Here is a 25379-nt window from a genome sequence, read left to right as displayed (position 1 = left end):
TTAAATATCACCTTTATTTAGGGAGGCCTGGCGTGCTGCAGTCCATGGGGTCGGAAAGAGTCAGACACGACTGAGTGACTGAATTGAACTTATTTAAGCATAATCCATGTACATTAAACTGTGTTGATTAAATACATGATACAATAGGTTTTATCAGTTGGGTATTATCATCACTCCAATACAGAACATTTCCATCACCCCAGGCAGCTCCATCAGTGTCTTTACACTTTACTCCTCCCTTCCAGACCAGCAGCCACCAATCTGCTTTTGTTCACTGTGGAATTTTTATAATACACATATACAGTATGTACTCCTCTGTGTCTGACTTCTTTCCCTTGGGGTGTATTTTTTAATGTAAACTTTAAGATGTTCTTCATACAGAAAAGTATAAAAATCATAAGTGTTTAGCTCAACCTGTTATTTTTAATAAATGGTTTATCAAGATTGTTTCATTAACAGAAACCCAAAATAATAGGGACTGAACAAGGTAGAACTTTCTTTCTTGTGCAGAAATCCTAATTCCATATGAAAACTCCACACCACAAAATTCTCAGGGACCCAGGCTCCCTCCAGCTCATGAGAGATGACCCTTGTCCTCATGTTCTAAGATAGTGACCAGGGCTCCAACCATCACATCTGCCTTCCAGGCAACAGGATGAAAAAAGAAACAAAGACAAAGCGCATGTGGCAGCTGTCTTTTAAGGCATTCTGGGGAGTTGCAGTGTAACATTTGGCTTTATTTTTAATTTTTTTGGCCATACCCTGTGGCATGTGGAATCTTAGCTCCCTGACCAGGGATTGAACCCACACACCCTGCAAGGGAAGACAGAGTCTTAATAACCACTGACTGCCAGGGAAGTCCTGGCTTCATCTTAATAGGCCGTTAGTACTTAATTGTACTCCCTGCTGCAAGGGAGGTTGAGAATTTTTCCACCCTCCTGGGAAAAATACACTTGCATGAAAATCAGGGACTCAGGCTCTAGAAGAGGAGAGTGTTTTGGGAGAGACACCCATCACTTCTGCCACAGATGCATGGTGTTCTCCGCAGGGCTGTCTGTGCTGAGGCTCACCACCCTAGTTGGAGGGTGTGTGGGTTTCCTCCAGGCCTTTGGCTGTGATGAATGTGCTGTGGGTCACAGACTGGTACCTAGTCTCTAGCCAGGGCTCCAGCTAGCACCCAGTAGCATATGTGGCTGTTTTCATTTACACGCAAATTAAAACTTTTTTTAAAAATTCAAAATTCTGTGTCAGAGTCACAGTAGCACCATTTCAGACTCAGTAGTCACATGAGTCTTTCGTGAGTCTCAGGGTCTAGTGGCCACTCTGCTGGATGAGCAGATATCAAACATGTACATCTCGTCAGGGTGCCCAACCTGTGGGGCTGAGTGTGGACTTGACCTTGGACTTCCTGGATGTCTCAGATGGGTGACCTTACTCAGGGCTTGACCTACAAACCACAGGTGGTACCTTGCCTGCAGTTAGTTAGCCTCCACTCTGCAGGTTTCCTCTAGGTTAGATGCACTTGAAGGTGGCCTTGGGGAGAGTCAGATGGACTCAGAAAATTCTGACTTGGGTTTCAGTGGGGCAGTTCTTCCAAGGGGATGGGAGTGTTTGCATAGCCTGCAGGTAGCATGGGCTGCTCCTCCAGTTTTACAGTTTGGGTGGGAACGAAAGACAGTGAGCCCCTCGACCCGCTGTGATGCAGGATTGCAAAGACAACACGTCGGGAAGGCTGCCTCTGAGTGTTGCCACCCCCCGGGGAAATGAGCAAGGGCTTCAGCACGTCTGTCTTCTGAAAATCACGGTATTTTTAGCTCCAGAATAGTCTAAAGCAGATTTGAATGCACAGCGGATAATGATAAATTTCACCGCTGAGTGATCTCAGAGGACATCTGCTTGGGTGCTATTCACACACGATCTGACTGCCTCAGTGTGTTTATTTTTCTTTGGACAGTGATAAGTGGTGGGGGAGAGGGAAGATTTCAAGATCCATCGTAAGGTGATTAAGCTGGCCCTGGGCCCCCTGAGGAGGGAGGGGTTGACTCTGCAGTGGCCCGCTGCTCCCCGAGGTGGGGAGGTCAGGCGTCCAGGGGAAACTGGGCAGGGGCCCCTACCTGTGTGCCCCCAGACCACGGTGGTGGGGCACGCTCCTCTGCCTTTTCTCTGAGCAGAGTGACACAGAAAGTCAGAAGCACTGCTTGGCAGCTGAGGGCTCATCCATACAGCTCCTCCGTGGATGCCTCCAGTGACCAAGAGCTCACCCCTTCGCCTCAGTATTTCCTGTTGATTGGGGTCAGCTCTTCCTGTTAGAAAGTTCAGATCTTGCTGTCCCAGCCCCTCTGTGTGTCCACTCGCTGGCTGGAGCAGCCTCGTGTGATCTGCTCCCAGGAGAGATGACGGAGCCAGGCTGTCAGGGCTCGAAACCCAGCTCCTGACTGGTCCTGACTGTGGGACCTTGGGTGAGCTACTTTACCCCAGGTGCCCAAGGGTCCTCACCTCACATTATACATAGTAACAGAACCTGCCTTGTAGGAATGTTGTAAAGATTAAATGAGTTAATAACATAGGAAGCACTTAGAAACAGTTCATTAAGGAAAGCTGTTGTTATTTTTACTATTCTTTCCCATAAATCTTTTGTCCTCCCAGGCCTCCCCCTTTTACGTACCAAGTCTCTCTGCAGGCCTGGGAGGCAGTCCTTTTTTTTTTTTTTTAATACTTTTTTTTTTTCCAATCCTGCCACACAGCATGCAAGATCTTAGTTCTCCAACCAGGAATTGAACTCAGGCCCCAGCAGTGACAGCACCAAGTCCTAACCGCTGGATGGACCAGTGGTCCATCCCAGGGGCCAGTTCTCTTTGATATCTGGTTGCAGAGGTGTCTCAGGAAGGTCTCTCGGACCCCAAGATTGGTGGGAATGGCCAGGCCACGGTGGCCACACCGTGGAAGGAGCAGAGTTGGGGGAACAATGGGCTTGTGGAGACAGGCCCTGGGGGCATGTCCCGACTATGTCAGTCACCAGAGGGATGTTCTTGGCAAGCCGTTGACCCTGTGAACCAGCTAAAGTGTACTGTTAGTCACTCAGTTGTGTCTGACTCTTTGCAACCCTGTGGACTGCAGCCCACCAGGCTCCTCTGGGGTTGCCAGTGAGAATTCAGATGAGAGAGCATGGGCAGTGGCCTGGTGGGCTCACTGTAGGCACTTTGTAAATAGTCTTTCTCTCCTCTGAGTACAGGAACCCCTTGTTGAAAGGAAGCCCCTGCTATCTCCCCTCCAGTCCATACACGTTGGCTGGAGCTGGTTTGGCAAGTGACCCCCAGAATGGGTTGTGTCATGAGGAAAGGGGGGACACCAGGGGCACAGCCCAAGAGGCATCAGAGAGCCATCGTAGCAGTCTAATCATTTGGAACCTAGGCCTGGGCACATTGCCATGGTAACTTCCATAAAACCATTTGGTGGGCTCTCCCAACAGCTGGCCTCGTGGCCTCTGCGGTCAGTCCCCCTGCACGTCCTTAGGTTTCTCTGCTGCCCCAGGGCCTTCCTGCTGTCTGCAGTCCCAGGGCAGGGCCACAACTGAGCCAGCTTCCCTGGAGGAATGCCACCACCAGAGGGGCCTTGAGAGACCTTACCCAAGCCCCAAATTTAACAACCGAGGCCAGGAAGGCTCAGAGAGGTGGAGTGAGTATCCCAGGGTCACCCAGCAGCCAAGCAGACTGGGAACAGGAGGCCCTCTGGAAGTCATGCCTATGCCTCTCGCGTCTCACGTGGCCTCCTCCAACAGGCTGCTGTGGCGGGAAGGGTGCCACAGGCAGTGCCATCTGAGGGTCACAACCGCTCCCGGGTGGCAACTTCCAGCCCCAAGCAGCCGCTGCGTGTGCAGCCATGGGAGGGGAGGCTGACCCCTGGCCCGGCGCACTTGGCATCCGGCAACATTGTGGCCAGAGGTGAGAGCAGAGGCAGAGGGAAGGAACTGGAGAGAGGCCGATAGCAAACTGGGAAACGTTCGTCAGCGCCGCCAGCTTGAGATGGGACAGCCGGACCTTTTCGAGGGGACACTGGGCAGAGACCAGAAGCCGGGGAACACCCAGGGCTGGGCCCAAACAGGTAACGGGAGGAGGGACGGGCTTAGTTTCTTTGAGCTTATTTCCCATTTGTTGCTAACTGGATTCATACTTTAAGATCTCTTAAGGCACAAATCCCTGTACAGGCATTCTGGAAAAAAATGCTTGTGTGGTTAGATGGAGACAGAATACTTGTATTTTTCCTGCATTGAAGAAGAAACCGGTAACGTAGAAAGGGCCAGAAACCTCAGGGCTCGACCGGTGTCCCAAAGAGTGTCCGCCACTACCACGCCAGGCATTACTTGCCGTATGTGACTGTCTGGTTTTACATAGGATCTGAGACCCAGCTCAGATGCCACCTCCTCTGTGCAGGCTTCCCTGCTTTGTAATGAAGCTTCTCCACATACTCCGATCCTTCTGTCTCTTGATGTGCTTTTCTGTCTTTTCCCAAGGATTCTGTCAACTCCTTGAGAGCAAGCTCTGTGTCTATTCAGCTTCCCCACCCCACGCCCACCCCAGGGCAGCCTCCACCCCTCCAGGGCCCAGCGGGGCTTCCCGCAGCCCTGCTCAGTACCCGTGAGTTGAACTGACACCTGGCCTTCATTACCTCTTATGGAATAACACTTTCTGCTGAGCATCACAGTGACTTGTGCACACACTTTATTTTCCTGTTAAGTCGGGAGTGGTTAACTTTTTCCAGAAGGGCCTCATAGAAAATGTGGATCTTGCAGACCTTATGAGTCTCTGCACAACTACTCAAATCCATTGACAGCACAAAGGCAACCATAGACAATTCGTTACTGAACAGGGGTGCTGAGTTTCCAGTACAATGTGACTTACAAAAGCAGTCATTTGACCCTAATTTGCTGATCGCGGAACTAGACGATCAGCTTCTGAAGAGGCAGGTCTGTGTCCGAGCTGCCTGGTGTCCAGCAGAGAGCCACATAATAAGCCAGTGCTTCACCAATGCTAATTTAGGGATTATCAAATGAAACAAAAGGCAGAAACTTGATTTACACATATGCATCCATCATTACCCAGTACTTCTACCCCAAGGATGCTCACAACAAAAATGCCCGCCTGGAGTCACCAGAGGCCACGTACCTAGTGTCATAGCAGAGGTATTTGCAGTGGCTCCAAACTGGAAACTACCCCAGTGCCAACTACCCAAAGGGGTGAATTGCATTGATTTTGCACAGTGGAATACAATGTGGCAATGGAAATAAATGTGTCCTGCGTTAAAATACGGCTGAATCTCACAAATGTGATGTGGAATTGAGACAGAGAAGATAGACACAAAGGATTATATCCTGTATGATTCTACTCACATAGTGTTAGGACAGGGAAAGTAAATGTGTACCATTAGGAGTCAGGAGAGCGGTGACCTTTGGTGCTGGGGTGACTGGGTCTGGGGGCCGAAGGGGGCTTTCTGGGGCCCCGGTTACCTTCTGTTCCTTGATCAGGGTGCTGGTTACATGAGTGTGTCGTTTGTGAAACTTCATCAAGCCTGTACTTAAGACTTGACTACTTTTCTTTCAATGTTATAGTTGGATAAAGCCTTTGATTTATTAAAAAAAAAAAAAAAAAGTCTGTACAAACAGTGTTTAACTGGAGATGCCTCTGCACCATTCCCTTTCTCTGGCAGATGCTTCCCTCTGAGTCCAGGTTCCAGAGTGCTCTGGGCTGTTTGCCCCATGAATGGGAGCTGGCCCCTCCTTCCTTCTCTCTCAGTACAAGAATAGGACCCGGGGAAGCCGGCCAGCATCCCTGCCTCTGCTCGTCCCGCCTCCCCGCACGCTTTCCCGCAGTGTGTGTGTGAATGACGGCATCTGCCCGCTTCTTGTCTGCTCCCCAGAACATCGTGGCCGTAGGCGCCGGGTTCTGTGACGGCCTCCTCTGTGGCGACAACACGAAAGCCGCCGTCATCCGCCTGGGGCTCATGGAGATGATCGCCTTCGCCCGGATCTTCTGCAAAGGCCAGGTGTCCACGGCCACGTTCCTGGAGAGCTGCGGCGTGGCCGATCTCATCACCACCTGCTACGGGGGCCGGAACCGCAAGGTGGCCGAGGCCTTCGCCAGGACCGGCAAGGTAAACCTGGGGTGAGGGGCTTCCGGGGCTGGGGAAGAGCCGTGTCCAGGGCACGGAGGCTGTGTGTGCGGGGCTTGTCCTGCCCACCCCCACCTGCCTTCACGCACGTGCGCTTCAGTCCTACGCCCTCTGCCTTGTGTATTATTACCTTTCCGTGGCCTGCTGCTCCCCGCCCCTTACCCTGCTTTTAAAATAAGTGATGCCTTAGGGACTCTCCTGACATTCCAGCGGTTAAGACTGGAGCTTCCACTGCAGCAGGCAGGGGGTAGATTTCTGGTTGGGGAACTAAGATCCCACATGCCATGCAGCACCGCCAACATTTTTTTTTTAAGTGATACTCTAGATGTTACAGGAGATTATGTTCATCCATTGTTTTTAAGACCATCGAAGAACTGGAGAAGGAGATGCTGAACGGACAGAAGCTGCAGGGACCTCAGACTTCAGCCGAGGTGTACCGAATCCTCAAACAGAAGGGGCTGCTCGACAAGTAAGTGCCCCATTTTCCACGAGGCCAGAGGATCAGCTGTCATTCTGCTCGCTGATGAGCACAGTCCGTGTTTGACTCAGGCATTTGCCAGGCATGGACAGAAAGTTAGCAGAGCAGTGCCGTCCTTCGTGTGTTGTGAGGGTCTACGGCAGGAAACGTCTGCCTGCCCTGAAAACAGGCATTTACCCAAAGTCCGAAATGAGGGAGGGGAAATGAGCGCTGTTAGGCACAGTATCAGGTTGGCCAAAAAGTTCACTCGGGTTTGTCCATCAGTGGAAAATCCCAAGCTAACATTTTGGCCAACCCAAGACAAAATAGGAGTTTGAGATTCTGGCTTGCCCTGTCAGGTGTTTGGTAAGAGTTACATGGGTTTTCCAGGTCATTCAGTGGTAAAGAATCTGGCTGCCAAGCAGGAAACCCGGTTCGATCCCTGGGTGGGAAAGATCCCCTGGAGTAGGAAATGGCAACCCACTCCAGCATTCTTGCCAGGAAAGAATGGACAGAGAAGCCTGGTGAACTACAGCCCATGGAGTCTCAAAAGAGTTGGCCTGACTTAAAGCATGACTTAACATGACTTAAAGCAACGTGTCATATATTTTTAATTAAAAATTTTAAATAAAGGTTACTCTGTCCTTTTAATAAAAAGATCACTCTTGTTAATGAAATGTCAAACAGTTCAGAGAAAAAGGAAGGGCGAGTCCCCCCAGGACTCTAGCACTGGAGGCGCCCTGTGTTAAGGTGCGATGAGGAACCTTGCCATCTCCTTGCCTTTCAGGTGTACCCATCCATACTCTGCTTTAAAGGAAAAAGTACCACCTGTGTGCAACCAAGATCGAACCCTAGGATCCCAGGATAGCACACAGAGAGGCTAGGGTCCAGTCCTTTGATAGGATTCCGAACTGACACGTTGGCCGGTGTGAGTCTGGGTGCGCCCTCTAACTGCAGGATGATATAGGCTGGAACAGGTGATCAGTACCTGCCTGTGTAAAAGCAGATGTAACCAAGCAGGAGAAGCCTGCCTCTCCATAGTCATGTCCCATTTCCTTCTGATTAGAAGTGGACCTTCTAACTGATTAGCAGTTGGTGATGGACAGGGACGTGCTGTGGTTCATGGGGTCACAAAGATGCGACTGAACTGAGATGTGGACCGTGTCCTGCCTGTGTTGAATGAGGTCGCCGCTGGGTTGGGGTCCCTACCCTTCTCCCAGGCTGAATGTCGAGTCCCTCAGTGTTCAGGCAGAGCTTAAGTCCTGCCATTCTCACTTGGCGCCAGCTCTTACCCGGATTTCTTTCTCTGCCGTTCCAGTCATCATCACCCTGGTCTTCCTTCCTTTCCTACTCCCTTTCCTGCTGTAGAAAGAGTGCTGAGGGGGAGGCCAGTGGCCTTATGGCTCGGCAGCTGTGTGGTCTTGGGCAGGTCATGTTTTTAGCTGTTCTATGCCCTTTTATCTACAAACGCAAACTGGTAGACCAGATGACTACCATGGTTACCTCTAACTCAGAGACCTCCTATTCTTTGAGAATGAAATTCACCAGCCTTAGGTTGGTATCTCAGTCCAGTTACCAACTTGGCTTCTAACAGCACGTCCTTATGTGCCCTGTTTAGTGGAAGTGGACCTCCCTTGCCACCTCTTTCTCAGACTCCTGTGTGCTTTTCCCTGGCAGTTTGACCTGCCTAGACACCCCCTTCATGAGCATCTCAACCATCATGGCCCATGAGGCCGCCTGGGTGTGTCCTCAGAGAACCTTTTCCATACCCTGTAGACTTAAATCACTTCGTGTACTTTGAAATTACTGTTTAGAGCAGCAGTCAGCCAACTTTTTGTGCAGAGAATCACATAACAAAATTTCACCTTTGCAGACCACACACAGGCCTCTGCCTGTGTGTCTTTGTTTCCTTTTATAGCCCTTTAAACATGTAAAAATCATTCTTAGCTTGCAGGTGGGGCAAAAACAGGTCACAGGCAAGACTTGTATTTCTGGCAGTGGTTTGCCACATCCCTGGTTTAGACACTATTGCTGCTAATGTGTTGCTGCTAAACTTACAATTTTACTTTGCTTTCTCAAGTCTGGGAGGGGGACCACGCTTCTGGGAGAAAAAAACGTTGCAATCATACAAAAAGGCGCACATGGAAAAGTGGGCCCTGATCTCCACCACAGACAGAAGCCGCTTTCTCAGGGTTCATTGAACTTTCCACACGGCGCTTTCATTGGTGTAACAGTGGCAGACTCCACAGTCTGCTCTGTCCCTTTTCTTCACTTCAGGGTATGTTTGGAAGATTGTTCAACATCTGCACCCAGAGGTCTCATTTACTGTCTGCAGAACATTCCACAGTGTGGGAGACCCTCTGTTTATTAACCAGTCTCCCCTTGATAAATGCTAAAGCCGTCTGGGTTTTAATGCTGTCATGAAATGTGCTTTCTTCAGCGTCCTTGTGCCTGTCTTTACGACCACGTGCGAGTATCGGGCGTTTGTCCGCTTGGGCTCCCGAGGCAAAATGTCTCAGGCAGAGTGGCTCACACAACAGAAATTTCTTCTCACAGTTCTGGAGGCCTGAAGTCAGATATCTATCCGCAGGATTGACCTCTCCGAAGTGTCTCTCCTCGACCTGTAGATGGCGTCTTACCCCCGTGTCTTCTGGTGTCTGTCCGTCTCCTTATAAGGATGCCAGCCATATTGGTTTAGGGCCCATCTTAATGACCCCTGTTCATTTAATTTCCTCTTTAAGTGCACCATCTCTGAATACAGTCACTCTGAGGTGCTGGGCATTGGGTGAATTGAGGAGGCTGGAGTACAGTCAGCTTGTAACAGTGCTGTAAAGGGCTGGGGCCTCATTTATATATAATTCTATACATCTCTGTGCCTTAAGGATGTCTCAGATGGTAAAGAATCTGCCTGCAATGCAGAAGACCCAGGTTCGATCCCTGGGTCTGGAAGATACCCTGGGGAAGTAAATGTCCAGTATTTTTGCCTGGAGAATTCCATGGTCAGAGGAGCCTGATGGTCCATGGGGTCACACAGAGTCAGACACGACTGAGCGACTAACACACATACATCTCTGCCTTTTCGAGGCCTGAAACATCTAAGCCCTGAGTCTCCATTAGTGGGATACTTGATTGATAGGTTTATGTCCATTTTTTAATGCAACATTGTCTGTGGTCCTCCTTTCACTTTTTGTTATTTTAAAATTTATTTTTTTGTTTAGCTATGCCAGATCTCAGTTGCAGCATGTGGGAGCTTTAGGGATTTTTAGTTGCAGCATGTGGGATCTAGTTATTTGACCAGGGTTCAAACCCAGGCCCCCTGCATTGGGAGTGTGGAGTCTTAACCACTGGACTTCTAGCGAAGACCTTCACTTTTTTTTTAACTAGCTTATTTTTTGGAAGTATAGTTGTTATGCAACATTGTATGTTACCAGAGAAGGTGATGGCACCCCACTCCAGTACTCTTGCCTGGAAAATCCCATGGACGGAGGAGCCTGGAAGGCTGCAGTCCATGGGGTCTCGAGGAGTCGGACACGACTGAGCAACTTCACTTTCACTTTTCACTTTCATGCATTGGAGAAGGAAATGGCAACCCACTCCAGTGTTCTTGCCTGGAGAATCCCAGGGACGGGGGAGCCTGGTGGGCTGCTGTCTATGGGGTCACACAGAGTCAGACACGACTGAAGCGACTTAGCAGCAGGATTGTATGTTACAAGTATACAATATAGTGATTAACAACTTTTAAGGTTTATACTCCATTTACAGTTATTAGAAAACATTGGCTTTATTTCTCATGTTGCAAAATATATCCATGTAGCTTATTGAATTCATAACAGTTTGCACACCCTGTTCTTCTGCCTCTCTCTTGCCTCTCCCTGCTTCCGTCTCCCCACTGGTAACCACTAATTTCTTCTCTAGATGTGCGTCTGCATCTTTTTGGTTATGTTCATTAATATTACTTTTTATGGCCGAGTAGTATTCCATTGTTTCTGTGTACCAAATCTTCTTTATCCATTCATCTGCTGATGGCTGTTTAGGTTGCTTCCATATTTTAGCAATTGTAAATAATGCTGCTTTGAATATTGGGGCGCACGTACCTTTTTAAATTAGTGCTTTTGTTTTTTTCAGATATATGCCCAGGAGTGGGATTGTTAGGACATAAGGCAGTTCTATTTTTAGTGTTTCGAGAAACATCCGTACTGTTTTCCACAGTGGCTACACCGATTTACATTCCCACTAACGGTGTAGTAAGGTTCCCTTTTCTCCACATTGGTGCCAGCATTTGTTATTTGTGTTCTTTTTCATGCTGGCCATTCTGACAGCTGTGAGGTTATGTCCCTTTGGACTTGCATTTCTCTGATGATTAGTGATGTTGAACATCTTTTCCTGTGCCTGTTGGCCATCTGGATTTCCTCTTTGGAAGAATATTCTGTTCTTAGGCCCATTTTGTAATCGTGCTGTTTATTTCTTGCTGTTGGGCTGTATGAGCCAGTCATAGCATTTGGAAATATGTTCCCCCATCCGGTAGGCTGTCTTCGTTCTGTTAATGGTGTCCATGTCCTCCTTCCACTTTTTAACCTTCTTTAGAGAGTTCCTCAAACTGATCTAATTGGCTTTATACTCTTAATTTTCCGATGTCCTGTGGGCCTGAAATAAGTCCTTTCTTTAAAAAAAGATTTTACTTTTGCGCTGCGGTGGGGCTTCGCTGCTACATGCAGGCTTTTTCTAGTTGTTGCACACAGGGGCTGCTCTGTGTCGGGGTACTCGGGCTTGTGCTTGTGGTGGCGTCTCTTGCTGCAGAGCATGGGCTTTAGGTGCACGAGCGTCGTCGTCGTAGCACTTGGGCTCAGTAGTTATCACTCAAGGGCTCCAGAGTTGTGGTGCAGAGGCTTAGGTGCTCCAGAGCATGTGGGGTCCTTCCAGACCAGGGATTCAACTGGTGTCCCTTACGTTGCAAGGTAGGTTCCTAACCCCTGCACCATCTGGAAAGCCCATAACATTTTAAATGATAGAAAATAGCATTTAGATGGGCGTTATAGCCTAGTGGTTTAGTGTTAGCTAGAAGAGTCAGAAACTGTGCTTCAGTTTCCTCATATATAGACTAGGGATAATATTATCTACCTTATAGTGTGGTTGTGAGGTTAAACAAGTTACTTGTCAATAGAAATGTACCCCCCCCCCCCCGTATCACTTGTCATCATCTCATCTGCAGAACACATTTTGAAAATGCTAGTTGTGAAAATTGGGAGTACTTTTGGCTTCACGAGCAACAGCCAATTAAAACACCTTGAACAATATGGCTATTTTTCTCACGTAACAGATTCCAGAGGTAGATGTTATTGGTGTTGTCTCAGTGTCTGGGTTAGAATCTTAGTGATCCTGTTGGCCATTCCTTAAAGCCTCAAGGTGGCTGCAGCAGCTCCAGGCATCACATACTCACAACTGTACTCAGCAGCATGGAGCAAGGGCGGTCTAGCAGACACTTTTGTCCAGTGCCCCTCAAGGAGAGAAAGATCTTCCCCAGAAACCCTCCCAGATGTATTCTGTCTTGCTGGCTAGAACTTGCTTACTTGGCCAATTCTGGTGTGAAAGAAAGGCTGAGATAGGGTATTTCCAATTTCAGTAAGGAGAGAAGGGGGTTGAGAATGATTTTGGGTGGCGCTCATTTTTTCATTACCTGCCACTCTGCTTGAGGAACATGCAAATTGTTCTCATCATAGGAACAGGAAAGTTAAGTCATGGAAGGACAAAGGAAGGAGTTAAAATCGCCTGGCATTAACTCCCATTCACAAAAATTCATTCGACAAACACTAAGCACCTGCCTCTTGCCTGCACTGGGCCAGGCCATTTTAATGCAGAGGTGAACAAAACTAGGCTTGGGCCCTGTCCTCTCGGATAGTCTAGAACCTTTGGCTGCAAGGTGGCTGCATTTACAAGCTGCTGTTTATTACACACATCATGTATCAAGTGTCGTATTTTCCACCTCACACGTTAAGTCACTTAATACAGCAATCCTGAGTGTCCAGTCCCATTCTGCAGATGAGCAAAGGGACAGAGGGGTTGTGAAACTTTCCCAAAGTTAATAGGCTGTGAAATAAAAGATTTTATTAAGTCTAGCTGACTCTGAAAAATGCCAGAACATTCTGCACCTTAAAAAACCTACAATGACTGTCATAAAGACATGTAGCCTATCGGCACTGTTTCCTGTTCTTAAATCATGTTATCACTGTAGAATGCTTAACTAGATAACTTTCAGAATGGTTTTTAAGATTCTTGTGATTCTTTCAAGCTTACTTTAGGCAGTGTGTATGGGTTTGAAAGCCTGTTGACATTACTTAGTTATTTCCTTAGTGATTTCTGCATTAAAAAAATAAACACTTACTGAGTGAGTGGGCAGTAGCCTGGGATAATGTTACCTTTTCTTATAGTGGATTATTAGCCCACTCCTTCATCCCCTCATCCATTTCAAACTGTCATTTATACCTGTGTTCTCATCTTAGAAGAAACAGCAGAATAAATTCCACCTCCCACATGAGATCAGCATTTTACTAATAATGAGTCCCCTTGTTGATTCTTGTGGGAGTGTTCCAGGCCTCCATTATTTATGGTGCTGTGTGGGCTGCCTCGTCTTCATCTTTGGATGATTCGTTTAAGAGAAGCGAGAGCAGTACCTGCCTACAGTTTAAAATTTATTCTCCAACCTTTTAAAATAGTGACATACACCTGAATCCATTCCAGATTCGGTCAAGAGCCTGAGCCACAACTCCTGATGTCGGTGACCCCAGATCTCCCTGTAAAGAGTCCCCCGGGACGGGCCTGTAGACAGCACACTCTGAGCAACCAGAGGATGGTTTAGGTTGTACCAGGTTCTTACAGCCACGGTGCAGAGTCTCCCTGCAGACCACATAAGGAAGGGATGTGAAGGAGGGTGCTTTGTTTTCCAATAGTAGCATGCTAGTCTGCAGAAAGCATGCTAGTCATGCTTTCTGTCCTGTTGGGCAGGACAGAAAGACTGGTTGGTTCTGTGAGGTAGACCAGATGGCTTAACTTGTCTTTTCCCATCCCCCTCCCCCAACCAGGTTCCCGTTGTTCACTGCAGTGTACCAGATCTGCTATGAAGGCCGGCCCGTTCAAGAGATGTTGTCTTGTCTCCAGAGCCATCCAGAGCATATATAGAGTGAATCATGCAACCTGTCAGGAAACGGCCTGCCTTTCGTATCAGACATTTAGATTGGTGGAAACCAGGACTTGGCAACAAAGATGTATGCCTGACTGTCATCCCATCATGGGTGTGTATGAATTTCTACCAGGTTCACTTTTGAATTGCAAGATGAAGTTCATTGGCTAAGATGTTACTGGGCAACATCTAGACGCACATATGTGACCATGTGAGTGTGTGCTCCTTTCTCATTCTATGGATGTTTCTATGAACTAAAATTAAAGGCCCTTTTTAAAAAACACTTTTGAAATTTTCCCACCGTGGTAGCATACAAGATTGGAACTATCGCAGCTAAAAGTTTTGAGTTTCACCAAAGGATTTTTTTTCTCATTCTCAAGGTTAAAATGTAACAAGCATTAACATGGCAGAGTAGATGAGTGAGGGGGTTCAAAGATCAACATACTGTAACTTAAACACTATCTCAGAGCCAGCATAATTAACTACTTCAGTTGTAGGTTGATCTTTTTTTTAAAGTAATTACGTATTTTAATTAGGTAGTCCACTCATTTATGTATTCCACTCATTGCAGTTTTCTGCACTTTCAGCCTCTTTTCTCTTCATTAGCTACCAGAATGTACTTTGGTAAAGGCACAGCAGTGGCAGAAGGCCGAGAACTCACCTGGGATGTTCCTGCTGTGTTCTTCTGTAGCTACCATTGTGTGAGGCCTTTTGTCAGGTTGTACTTCTGTTCACACATTTCTCGTAAGCCTCACAGACCCCCTGAAAGGGGGCAGCTGTTACTCCTCTTCTAAGGTACAGGCTCTCTGCCTGGTCATCTGACGAGAAGGCCAGATCCAGGGGCTCAGTCGTCACTGGCCGGGCTTGAACACCCGCTGGCTGGTCGTAGCAAATGCTGTCCCCAGGCTTTCTTGAGGGCGTGGGCAGTTGAGGCTTGCATGGGTTCTTGTCTAGAAGGATGTCACTCAGTGTGGACCTCACTCCATTTGCTCCACTTGAAGTCTCTTAGAAACATAGGTTCCCAGGTCCCTCCCCCACCCCAGCCTCTGAAGTGAGGTCTTGTATCTCTGCCTTGACATGCCTTCCATGTGTTTCGATGCTGTCTACTGTCTGAGAACCACTACTGCAGAAAATTTATTATTTAGATTGGCATTTCTCAAACCACGTTCCACAGGAAACCAGGGTCCCAGGATCCAGTAGTGGTCCTGGTGTTCTCTGGCAAGATCCAGTGAGTTTGGGAAAAGCCATGTCTGTACACCCCTCCGGAAGGGATAGATGGTGTGTTCATGGAACATGCTTATTTAACCCAGCAAGTCCCAGACAGATTATGGAGATTTTTTTTTTTTTTTGGCAAGGAAACTTACCAGAGTTTCCAAGGAACACTATTCCAGGCTGAGGCAACCACTGGACAGTGCAAGTATACTTCACTGTCTGCAAGAAATGAGAATGAATGACTACCTGTGGTATTGTTCATTCTGCACCTTTATATAAAGCTCAGGTCTGCCACAGTCTTTGCTGAAGCTTTAAGGCGACATTATCAGGTACAGCCAAGTGGATGTCAACTTCGCTGAAACGCACACTGTGTGGACTAAGTGCTTTTAATTCTAGAATTAGAACGGAAATTACTGTATCTTTGTAAATGTGATTGGTTTCAAGATGGCACTGCGGTTACCTTACATGGTAGTGGATGAGTGTTAAGGAAATGTATGAATGTCTTTTACATTTTCATGGATTTTCAGTCACTTTGAGATTTTGACCTTTTTATTTTCCAGCTTGGGATTTTTTTTCCCTTTCTATACCTGGAAAGATTATAAACTAGATTTTTTTTGTGTGTGTGGGAATTTTAAAAACTCCTATACATAGAAGAATATGAAAGCACACAAAATGCTATGCTTCATCAATTTTAGTGCCACTGTTAATCAATTTTTGCTTGTCTCATAATTAATCTTTTTAAAAGTTTGTACATAAGTAACAAAGTTACTTTTTAAGATACATAAAGGGCTGTAAGCTAATTGTGGTGTCTGTCAAGTAGCATCATCAGATGTGAGGATTCGGATTTTTGTCTTGTGTATATTCTTCATCTGCATTCAGCTTCCAACTCTGGGTTTTGTACTTGAGTGTTTTTTCCTTATAAATGCCTTCTCACCCTTCTGAAGAAGTCTTCTGACTGTACCTTTTGAACATACTTATGATATTCTGCACATATAGAAAAAGGTAAATTTTATATAAGTTTATGCTTTGCTAACTGTAGATATTTATTACTCTACGAGTTATCTATTTTTATAACCACCTGTGGTCCATCATTTATTTTAATTCACCTTTCTTACTACTAATTATGGTAATTGGGGAGGGAGACATCTAGAAAAGAAGCTTAATTTATACTGTTTCGGCCAAATCTGTGAATGTAAAAACTACACTGTTGCCTTGCGATAATCCAGCCTACTATAATGTGGAACAATATCTATCTTGAAACCCATCCTAGCAGGTGGAATTGAGCTAAACTCCTCCTGGTTTTTTATTTAAGTCTTAGCTATCATGTGGCCCCATGGCATCAGCCCAGGGAGTGGTGAGATGCCACTGTACCAAGGAATCTTCAGTTTCTTCCACGAGCTCTAATCTAAGAGCCTTTTACCTACACATGTACTATGTTTGTTTACAGACTGTAGGTGGATATGATTTAAAAGCTTGATTTAATAAAAATTGAATCCCCCCAAACCCGTGCTACTGGTCCTATTTTTTGTAAATCAGCTTATGTAATAGTTTTATTTGTTTAGGTAGCCTCTCTTATTTCTTTCCCCAAATTGTGTTACCTTGACAACAATAAAAAGGCAAATTTTAAAAGAAGGGCTTCATCTCTAATGCATTCCTCAAAAACACATCTGCTTGCATTTGTCGGTAGCTGTTCCTTTCCATTGCTTGCTGATATTTTTATGGAATTACAAGCGTAGGATGGAGGCCTTCTCCTTCCATCCATTCAGTGAATTAAATGTGAGGGTGAAAGGTTGTTGCTGAACCACAAAAGATGCCGGGATTCTTGGCCTCCAGAGGAGAAGAATTTAATCTAGGGCCAGAAGTGAGGCTTGATCGCTCAGAGATTTTGTGTGATAGAGTTTAGAGGAAGCTTCTGACATAGACATCAGAAGGGGCAGAAAGAGTGCCCCCTTGCTGGTGTTACAATGGAGTTATCTACTTTTTAATTACTTATTACAGTGATTTGTCTGGAGGTTGTAAAGACCTCACTAGACCCACTCCCATAATTTACATTTTAAGATAATAGCATTAGCCAGAAGGTGTTTTCCAGAAACTGTACTCAAGCAGGATACATTATTGTTATAGAGGGGAAAAAAAAAAAAATGTTTGTCCGTTGCCGGTGTCCAGCCTCAGCAGAGTCCAGGGATACCCTCAGGATGGACGACGTTGGCGAATGAATGAATGACACGGGGAGACCAAGCTTCAGTGAGCGAGGCCCGTCACTTTATTTTCAGAGGGAGCTTTTTACCCTGAGTTGTACATTGAGCAAAGTGAAAAATGCAGAGTCAACTCAACATTCCATCAGTATTAACTTTTATCGATACCAGGTTCCTTCCTGCAAGAGTCTTATTTTTTGTACATTATCTTCTGGCCTGGAGGCCTGTTGATATTTTATGACCTCTTTTTGATAAAAGTTGGTCAGTAATTTTCCCTTGAAGTGTTTCTTCTTAAATTGCTAGCCTGCAGCACCCTTAAAGTACAGAGTTACATTTTTATGGAGCAAAGATTCAGTGGGTTACAGCAAAGAAAGAACTTATTAACTCAAAGTCTAATGTTGCTAATGCTAAGGCTACTGCTTGTTTCTTCTATATCCTAACTATATGCACTCCCAGGAACACAATGGATAAGGGATGTGGGAACTTGGCAGCAAGCATTGGCTCAACAATGTTGCAAGAGTCTAGATAAACCTGCCAGGTAAGCTAGAATGCTAACAGGGGGTTTGAATTGAAATACTCCTTTCATGCCCAGGAGATTTATTAACTAGAGCTCTAAGTTGATTTTCTTTAGAGAAAGGTGATCAGAGATAGCCCCCTGCTGGTATCAGAGGAGTTAGTGAAAGGCATAAAATAGTAAGACAGACAGACTCTGGTTTTGGGGTAGATGCTCGAGCAGGTCCAGGGGGTCCCTCGAGTTCTGATTCGCCTTGCCTGTCAGATCTCTTCCTCATGACCTTTGCCATGGGTGGGATCGGCCCAGGGAGTCCCTCAAGTCCTGCAGCCTTGCTTATCAGGTCTCCTTCGCATGACCTTGTCATGGGTGGGATCTCCCGTGCTGGCTCCCGGCAGTCCTTTCCTCCTCCTTGAGAATTCCAGACCCCTCTCTCCTTGGGGACCCTGGACTTCTTATCAACCTGCCTAGGAATTGACTCAAGGGAAATGCCCAGAATCCTGAAACAAATGGGGACACTGGTGGCCAGAGCAGCCAGGCTTTGAGGTGACTGTGACTGCAGGAGAGGGCGTGGGAGTGCTCACTGTATCCCTAGGGGTCCGGGCTGTAAAGCTTATGCTCCAGCCCTCCAAGGGCCACACAGTTCAGGAAAAAAATGGACTAAGAAAGCACATGTATGGGCACAAGCAAGAAAGTTGGGCACCAGGTAGAGAAAAGGTTTCTGCTAAAAACTTAATCATGCCAGCGCCACAAACAGGCTTTGGGTTTGAATTTTTACTTCCAGGAGTCACAAGCAAAAAGTTAACATAAAAATCGGAACTTGGGCCAGTAATGCCAGTAACTGACAGAAACAAAAATCAGCAACATCTGCAGAAATCTCTCTGGGTCCAGGCTGCAAGGCTTCCTGTAAATATGCACTTCCCATAAGTATTCTCCATTGAGTATGTACTTTTAAAATTATAATCACAAAATAGTTCATTATGAGTGCAGGTCAGTAGATTTTTTTTTTTTAAACAGAAGAATTACATGCCCAAGGTTCCAGATATTTATTTAAGCAAAATGAGAGATGCTTTGAAAGGTACTTTTAGGAAGAAGTGTACATGGCCTGGGCAATGGTTCCTGGATTAAGTCTCTATATTTCCAGGGGCTCCACCACTCTCCTGGAGGCTCACTCAGTGACAGGTGTGGAGACAAATGAGCACAGAGACCTCACATTCACCAGCCCGGGGCCTCTTCACAAAATGAGCAGGAAATGACTCAAATGTCGAAAAAAAAAAAAAGGTCATATAAGGAAGATTAAACCATCAAGAAGGAGACTTGTAAACAAACCTATTTGAACATCTAGATATGAACATAAATTATGTCATTGGACAGATTAAAGAGTGGATTTGACAAGAGCTGCAGAGGGAATTAACAGAGTGGAAAATAGATATGAAGATATTAACAGAAAGTAGCAAAGAAAATATCTGAGAATTTAAGAGGTAAGTAGAGGATAGGATAAAATTCAATATACATCTGATTGGAGTTCCAGAAGAAAGAGGGAGAGGCGATTTTTGAAAAAAAACAATGTCTGAAATTTGTCCAGAGTTAGTTGTATACAATCAATTTTGTTATTCTCCCAAATATATTTCCGTTAAAACTTTTCTCCATTAAAATTTTATTACATAGACCTTATAACTTTATGACTGCTTGTAAAATAAGTTGATGATGAACTTTTTTCTTTTTGGAAATAAACTATATAAGAGAGCTATAAGTGTAAGCTACTAATTTACTGAAGGTCTGATGGATTTGAGTACTGGAGCAAGTTGTGTCTCCTTCGGTTTGGATGGGAGTATAGCGCTGTGGGAAGACTTGGGTTTTGGATTCTGCTTCATTGCCTTCAGTTCAGTTCAGTCGCTCAGTTGTGTCCAACTCTTTGCAACTCCATGAATCACAGCACGCCAGGCCTCCCTGTCCATCACCAACTGCCGGAGTTCACTCAAATTGCCTTTGTGTCCGTTTAGTCAGGTCAGCCAAGTCTTCTTTGAAGTGTAGTTTCCTCATTGATTGGGAATAATATCCATGCAGCTCAAGGATTACTGTGAAGGTCAGTGAGGCCGCGCACTCCAGTATTCTTGCCTGGAAAATCCCATGGACGGTGGAGCCTGGTAGGCTACTGTCCATGGGGTCGCACAGAGTCGGACACTACTGAGCGACTTCACTTCACTTCACTTCAGTGAGAAACAGGAAATAATAACTTTAAAGGAGGAGAACATAATACTAGTAGCTGCTTGTGCAGAGACAATGATATATATTTACTAAATTATTTAAAAAGATTTTTCTGAGATGTACAGTTAAACTACATTTCCCAGCCTCCCCTGCAGCTAGGTGATTGAATTCTGGCCAGTTGACATAGGGAAGGCAAAAATACCTCTTTGGAGGAGGAAATGGCAACCCACTCCAGTATTCTTGCCTGGGAAATCCCATGGACAGAGGAGCCTCGTGGGCTACAGTCCTTGGGGTCGCAAAAAGTCAGACATGACTGAGTGACTAAACCCACCTCCCTTTTGATGTTAAGACTACCTGCCCTTTGTCGAAAAACTTCTGTATAACCTGGCTCCTCCACTCACCTCTTTGGAGCAGTTCTCTCAGGGTCACTTGAGATGCTGTCTCCCTGGCTTAACGTCCTTAAAATTTCCACCAAATAAAACATAAATCCCAACTTCTCAAAAAAAAAAAAGCCTTGCTGGGGTTACCTTCAGTTTGAGTCTCCACTCGTTTCCCGTGTGCTGATTGGATATCAATTTCCAGAATGACCTGGAAGTCATACGTTGGCTCTTAAAGCCTGGATTCTGGGACCTCCCTGGTGGTCCAGCGGCTAAAGATTGCAGCCCCAGTGCAGGGGACCTGAGTTCAAGTCCTGGTGGGGAACTAGATGCTGTAAGCCACAACAAAGATGGGAGACCCTGCTTGCCACAGTTAAGACCCTGTGCGGCCAAAGAAATAAGAAGTTTAAAATAAGAGCCTGGATTCCTACATGACCATCTGGAGACGTTTCCCCCAACCTTCAGTTCACATTAACTGTGATAGTTAAAAAAAAAAATCTTCTTTATGCCACTGAGATTGAAGTGTTATTTATCATAGCATCTAGCATACTTTTCCTTAACTTGCTAAAAAGACATTTACGGAGTTAAGACGAGATGGAACTTACAGAAATATCAAGAGATTTTGGAGAATTTATTCACTGGTCCCTACAGCATCCTACTATCTATTTTGGCATCCCTTGTTGGGATATAGAAGCTGTGTTGGAATGTGGGTGGCGGTTTCTCCAGTGGTCATGTATGGATGTGAGAGTTGGACTATAAAGAAAGCTGAGCATCGAAGGATTTATGCTTTTGAACTGCGGTGTTGGAGAAGACTCTTGAGAGTCCCTTGGACTGCAAGGAGATCCAACCAGTCCATCCTAAAGGAGATCAGTCCTGGGTGTTCATTGGAAGGACTGATGTTGAAGCTGAAACTCCAATCCTTTGGCCACCCGATGTGAACAGCTGACTCATTGGAAAAGACTCTGATGCTGGGAGGGATTGGGGGCAGGAGGAGAAGAGGACGACAGAGGAAGGGATGGCTGGATGGCATCACTGACTCGATGGATGTGAGTCTGAGTGAACTTTGGGAGTTGGTGATGGACAGGGAGGCCTGGTGTGCTGCAGTTCATGGGGCCGCAAAGAGTCGGACACGACTGAGCAACTGAACTGAACTGAACTGTGGCTTGCAAGATCTTAGTTCTCCCGACCAAGGACTGAACCTGGGCCCCCTGCAGCGAAAGCCTAAGTCCTAACCACTGGACCACCCAGGGAAGTCTTTAACATGTGCTTCTTATGCCAGAGTCTCCTTATCTTCCTCAATTCAGAAGCTTCCAATTAGAAGTGTCATTCTGTTCAGTTCAGTTGCTCGGTCGTTAGATTTTCACTGTCTACATGCCAGCTGTCAACTCCAAAACCCTTGTGTAGCTGAAGCTGAAAGAGTGACTTTAACTCCCTTCAAAAAGTAAGGAATGATTGATACTGTGTATAAAATAGAGAGCTAATGAGAACCTACTCTATAGTTCAGGGAGCTCTACTCTTGCATCAGTAGTCACCTAAATGGGAAGGAAATCCAAAAAAGGGTATCGAACATATAGCTGATTCACTTTCTGTACAGCAGAAACTAACACAACATTGTAAAGCAACTACACTCCAGTAAAAATTAATAATAAAAAAAACCTCCTGAAACCAAAACCAAAAAACTAAGGGAAAAAAGATCTTTGAATTTTAACATGTTGAGTGCAAATGGGCCCATTGGAAGAATACTTCATCATTGTACTCGTGATTTGTCAAGTTGGTGTTATTCAACTTGTTGGAAATGGAAATGCTTTTATGCTTTGATGGAGGTGTTATTTGTGATTCTTTATTGTTACTGCTCTTATTTTAAAATAACATTTGGGAAACAGTCCCTTCGTTTCAAATTAAAGTCCATCTGCCCACTTCCTTAGTAGCCACTGTTATTTATTCCTAATGTGCTCTTCTAGAATTTCATTTTACATAAGCAAATATATACTTATTCTCCTTCCCACTTTTCTACACAAAATAGGGATTACTATGCATCTTGGTTTTTTTTCACTTAACATTATGTCTTGACCATCTTTTACATCAGTTGCTTTTTTTAAGCAACTTTTTAAAAACCTTTATTTTGAAATAGTTTTATCAATAGATTCACAGGAAGATAGTACAGAAAATTCCTAGGACCACCCAATTTCCCTGAATATATGAACACTTAATTTTAAAAATTGTATGTTAAAATACTAGTGGTAAAGTGCTTTTAGCTTTACTACCCTGGTACCTTGAGCACTGTGTGTGTGCACTCAGCCGTGTCTGACTCTCTGCAACCCTATGGATTACGGCCACCAGGCTCTTCTGTCCATGGAATGTTCCAGGCAAGAATACTGGAGTCGGTTGCCATTTCCCACTCCAGGGGATCTTCCCAACCCAGGGACTGAACCCGGGTCTCTTGTGTTTCCTGCTTTGGCAGAAGGATTTTATTTTATTTTATTTTTCTACCACTAGTGCCTCCTGGGAAGCCTGAGCTTTGTATATATGAATTAATTTAATCCTCAAAATTTATCAGCCCATATACAGATGGGAAAGCTAAGGCACAAAGAGGCTAAAGAGTTTACCTAATAGACTGTAGTTGATAAAACCAGGATTTGAAGTCAGGCAGGCTGCCTTCAGAGTTTGTGTGTGTTTTTTGTTGTTGCTTCAAGGGGCAAGTGACCTTAGTTTCCTGAGCAGGGATCAGACCTGTGCCTCCTCCATCGAGAATGTGGAGTCTTAACCCACTGGACCCGCAGAGAAGTCCCCAGAGTTTGTGTCCTTAACTTTAAGGTTATGTCATCTCCTTTCAGTAATGGCTGTTCATAGTGAAGCAAAATCAGTGATTGGAAAGATCAAAGCTGCAATCACTCAACAATTACTTCTTCAAATTGGCAAAAATATACCGTGTTCATGCATGCGTGTGTGCTGTGTTTAGTCACTTGGTCGTGTCTGACTCTTTGCGGCCCCGTGAACTGTAGCCTGCCCGCTCCTCTGTCCATGGACTCCTCCAGGCAGGAAACCTCGAGTGGTTTGTCACTTCCTACTCCAGGGGATCTTCCCAACCCAGGGACTGAACCCGAGTCTCCTGCATCTGCTGCTTTGGCAGGCAGGTTCTTTACCACTAGCACCACCTGGGAAGCCCTTGTTCATGCATGGATGGGATTTTAAAACAGAATACTGTTCTAAAGTTTCCTTTAAAAGTCTTAATATTAAAAAATATGGATTTCCCATAGCCTTTAAATATCTGCATGTGTTTAATTATATGACTATTCCATAGTTTATTATAGATGAATACTTAGATTGTTTTCTTTAATTATGATAATTGCCTCAGTAAGTATCCTCACATGTGAATCTCTGTTTACTTACGTAAGCAAATCTAGAGAATAACGTCCTAGAAGTGGAATGATTGGCACAAAGATTTGTGTTTTGTATTTTAATAGACCCTGCCAAGTTAGCCTTCAAAAGGAAGGCTGCAATTTAGGGTTCTGACCTCATTTTCATTTCCTGATTACTTTTATAACCAATATTTGTGATTCTTTTATAAAGAGAATTAAATAGAACCAATAAATCTGAGAAATGCACAATGTTGTATTTATCAAGAATTTAGGGAATTCCTGGCAGTCCAGTGGTTATGACTCTGCGCTTCCACTGCTGGGACCCCAGTTCAATCCCTGGTAGGGGAACTAAGATCCCACAAGCCACATGGTGTGGCCAAAAAAGAAAAAAAAAAAAAAGAATTTAGAAGTGTCTCCTTAGAAGTTTTGTTCCTCAAAACCACAATTTTATTAAAAGAACTAGTAGTAACAGTTGTAATGGTGGTGCTGAAAGTTTATATAAGCATACAAAATATGTCTTGTGAGCGACCTGTTTATGAGGATTATTGAAACAAGAAACATTAATAAAAAAATTTAAAACATCACAAGTTGAAACAAAATCCCAGAAGACTCTTGTAAAATGCAAGTTGAAATGGGTTTACCACGCTTGTCAGGAAATTCCCGGTTCCAGTGAACGATGACCTTCCTGTCCACCAGAGGTCACTCTTTGGAAATGAGTTTGCCCCAGGCAGTTGGCAGCCTTTTTTTTTTTTTTTTAAAAAAGCATTATTTTTCCAGTGGCTCTTTAGTCAAGTGTTGGGAAGGTCACGCTGTTCTTACGAGCTGAGCTGAGTTTATGCTGCACAATTGTCCTGTATCTAGGTTTCATCCTGATGTTGTAACTCAAAACAGACCATAAGTTGGTATGCTTTACTTTTTAGTCTGTCCTGTATCTGCTTAAACACCTGACTGGATTTTGTCGCTTCTGGATTTCTTTCCCTTCCCTGACATTGGGCTCCTACTTAGTCCGTCTTCATTAAATGTCTGATTTCATCTCCATCTCATTCTGACACTGAGCGTCCAGCAAAGGCAAAAATACCTGCGTTTTTGTTCTCCGGAAAGACTCTCGGAATATCTTTGCAGAAATGCTTCTGGAGGATGGACCTTCCGTGCTTTAGAGAAGTTTCAACAAGGAGGGTGGTACATAGCGAAGGGGGGAAAAAAATCTCTTTGCATTCTAATCTTCCCCCTGGTTTGCTGGTTCATTATCTTTGGAGATAGTGTGATTTCCATTTAGAAGCTGTTTTATCAAGAAGTGAATAAAATTTAAGCTTCAAGACCCTTACTTGTACAAGTGCCTTCTACCTAAGTTTTTTTTCTTAAATTTGTATTCTTCTCTTTTTTTTTGGCCTCACTGCAAGGTTTGTGGGATTTTAGTTTCCTGACTAGGGATCGAACCTGGGTCCTTGGCAGTAAAAGTGTAGCACCCTAACCACTGGACCTCCAGGGAAGTCTATGTATTCTTTTTCTTTTTAATTTATTTACTTATTTATTTTTAGTTGTACTGGGTCTTCACTGCTACTCGGTCTTCCTCTAGTTCTGGTGAGCCGGGACTCCTCTTCCTTGTGGTTCAAGGGCTTCTCACTGATGGTTTCTCTTGGTGCAGGGCACAGTCTCTAGGCACACAGCCCTCAGGAGTTGTGGCTTGAGGGCCCAGTAGTTGTGGCGCATGGGCTTAGATG

General features: G+C 45.2%; 1 protein-coding gene across 1 annotated transcript in view; it reads left to right on the top strand.

The window, feature by feature from the left end:
• Positions 1-16511, top strand: part of GPD1L (glycerol-3-phosphate dehydrogenase 1 like) — a 58817-nt gene extending 42306 nt beyond the window's left edge. Inside the window, exons 6-8 of the mRNA XM_040246323.1 lie at positions 5914-6147; positions 6528-6634; positions 13699-16511. Of these exons, the coding sequence (XP_040102257.1) occupies positions 5914-6147; positions 6528-6634; positions 13699-13795 (438 nt within the window). The 3' untranslated portion in view covers positions 13796-16511. The remainder of the gene's footprint in view (positions 1-5913; positions 6148-6527; positions 6635-13698) is intronic.
• Positions 16512-25379: the final 8868 nt, after the last annotated feature.

Source organism: Oryx dammah, unplaced genomic scaffold (genome assembly GCF_014754425.2).
Source record: "Oryx dammah isolate SB20612 unplaced genomic scaffold, SCBI_Odam_1.1 HiC_scaffold_9, whole genome shotgun sequence".
Lineage (NCBI taxonomy): Eukaryota > Metazoa > Chordata > Mammalia > Artiodactyla > Bovidae > Oryx > Oryx dammah.
This window is presented reverse-complemented; position numbering and strand designations above follow the sequence as displayed.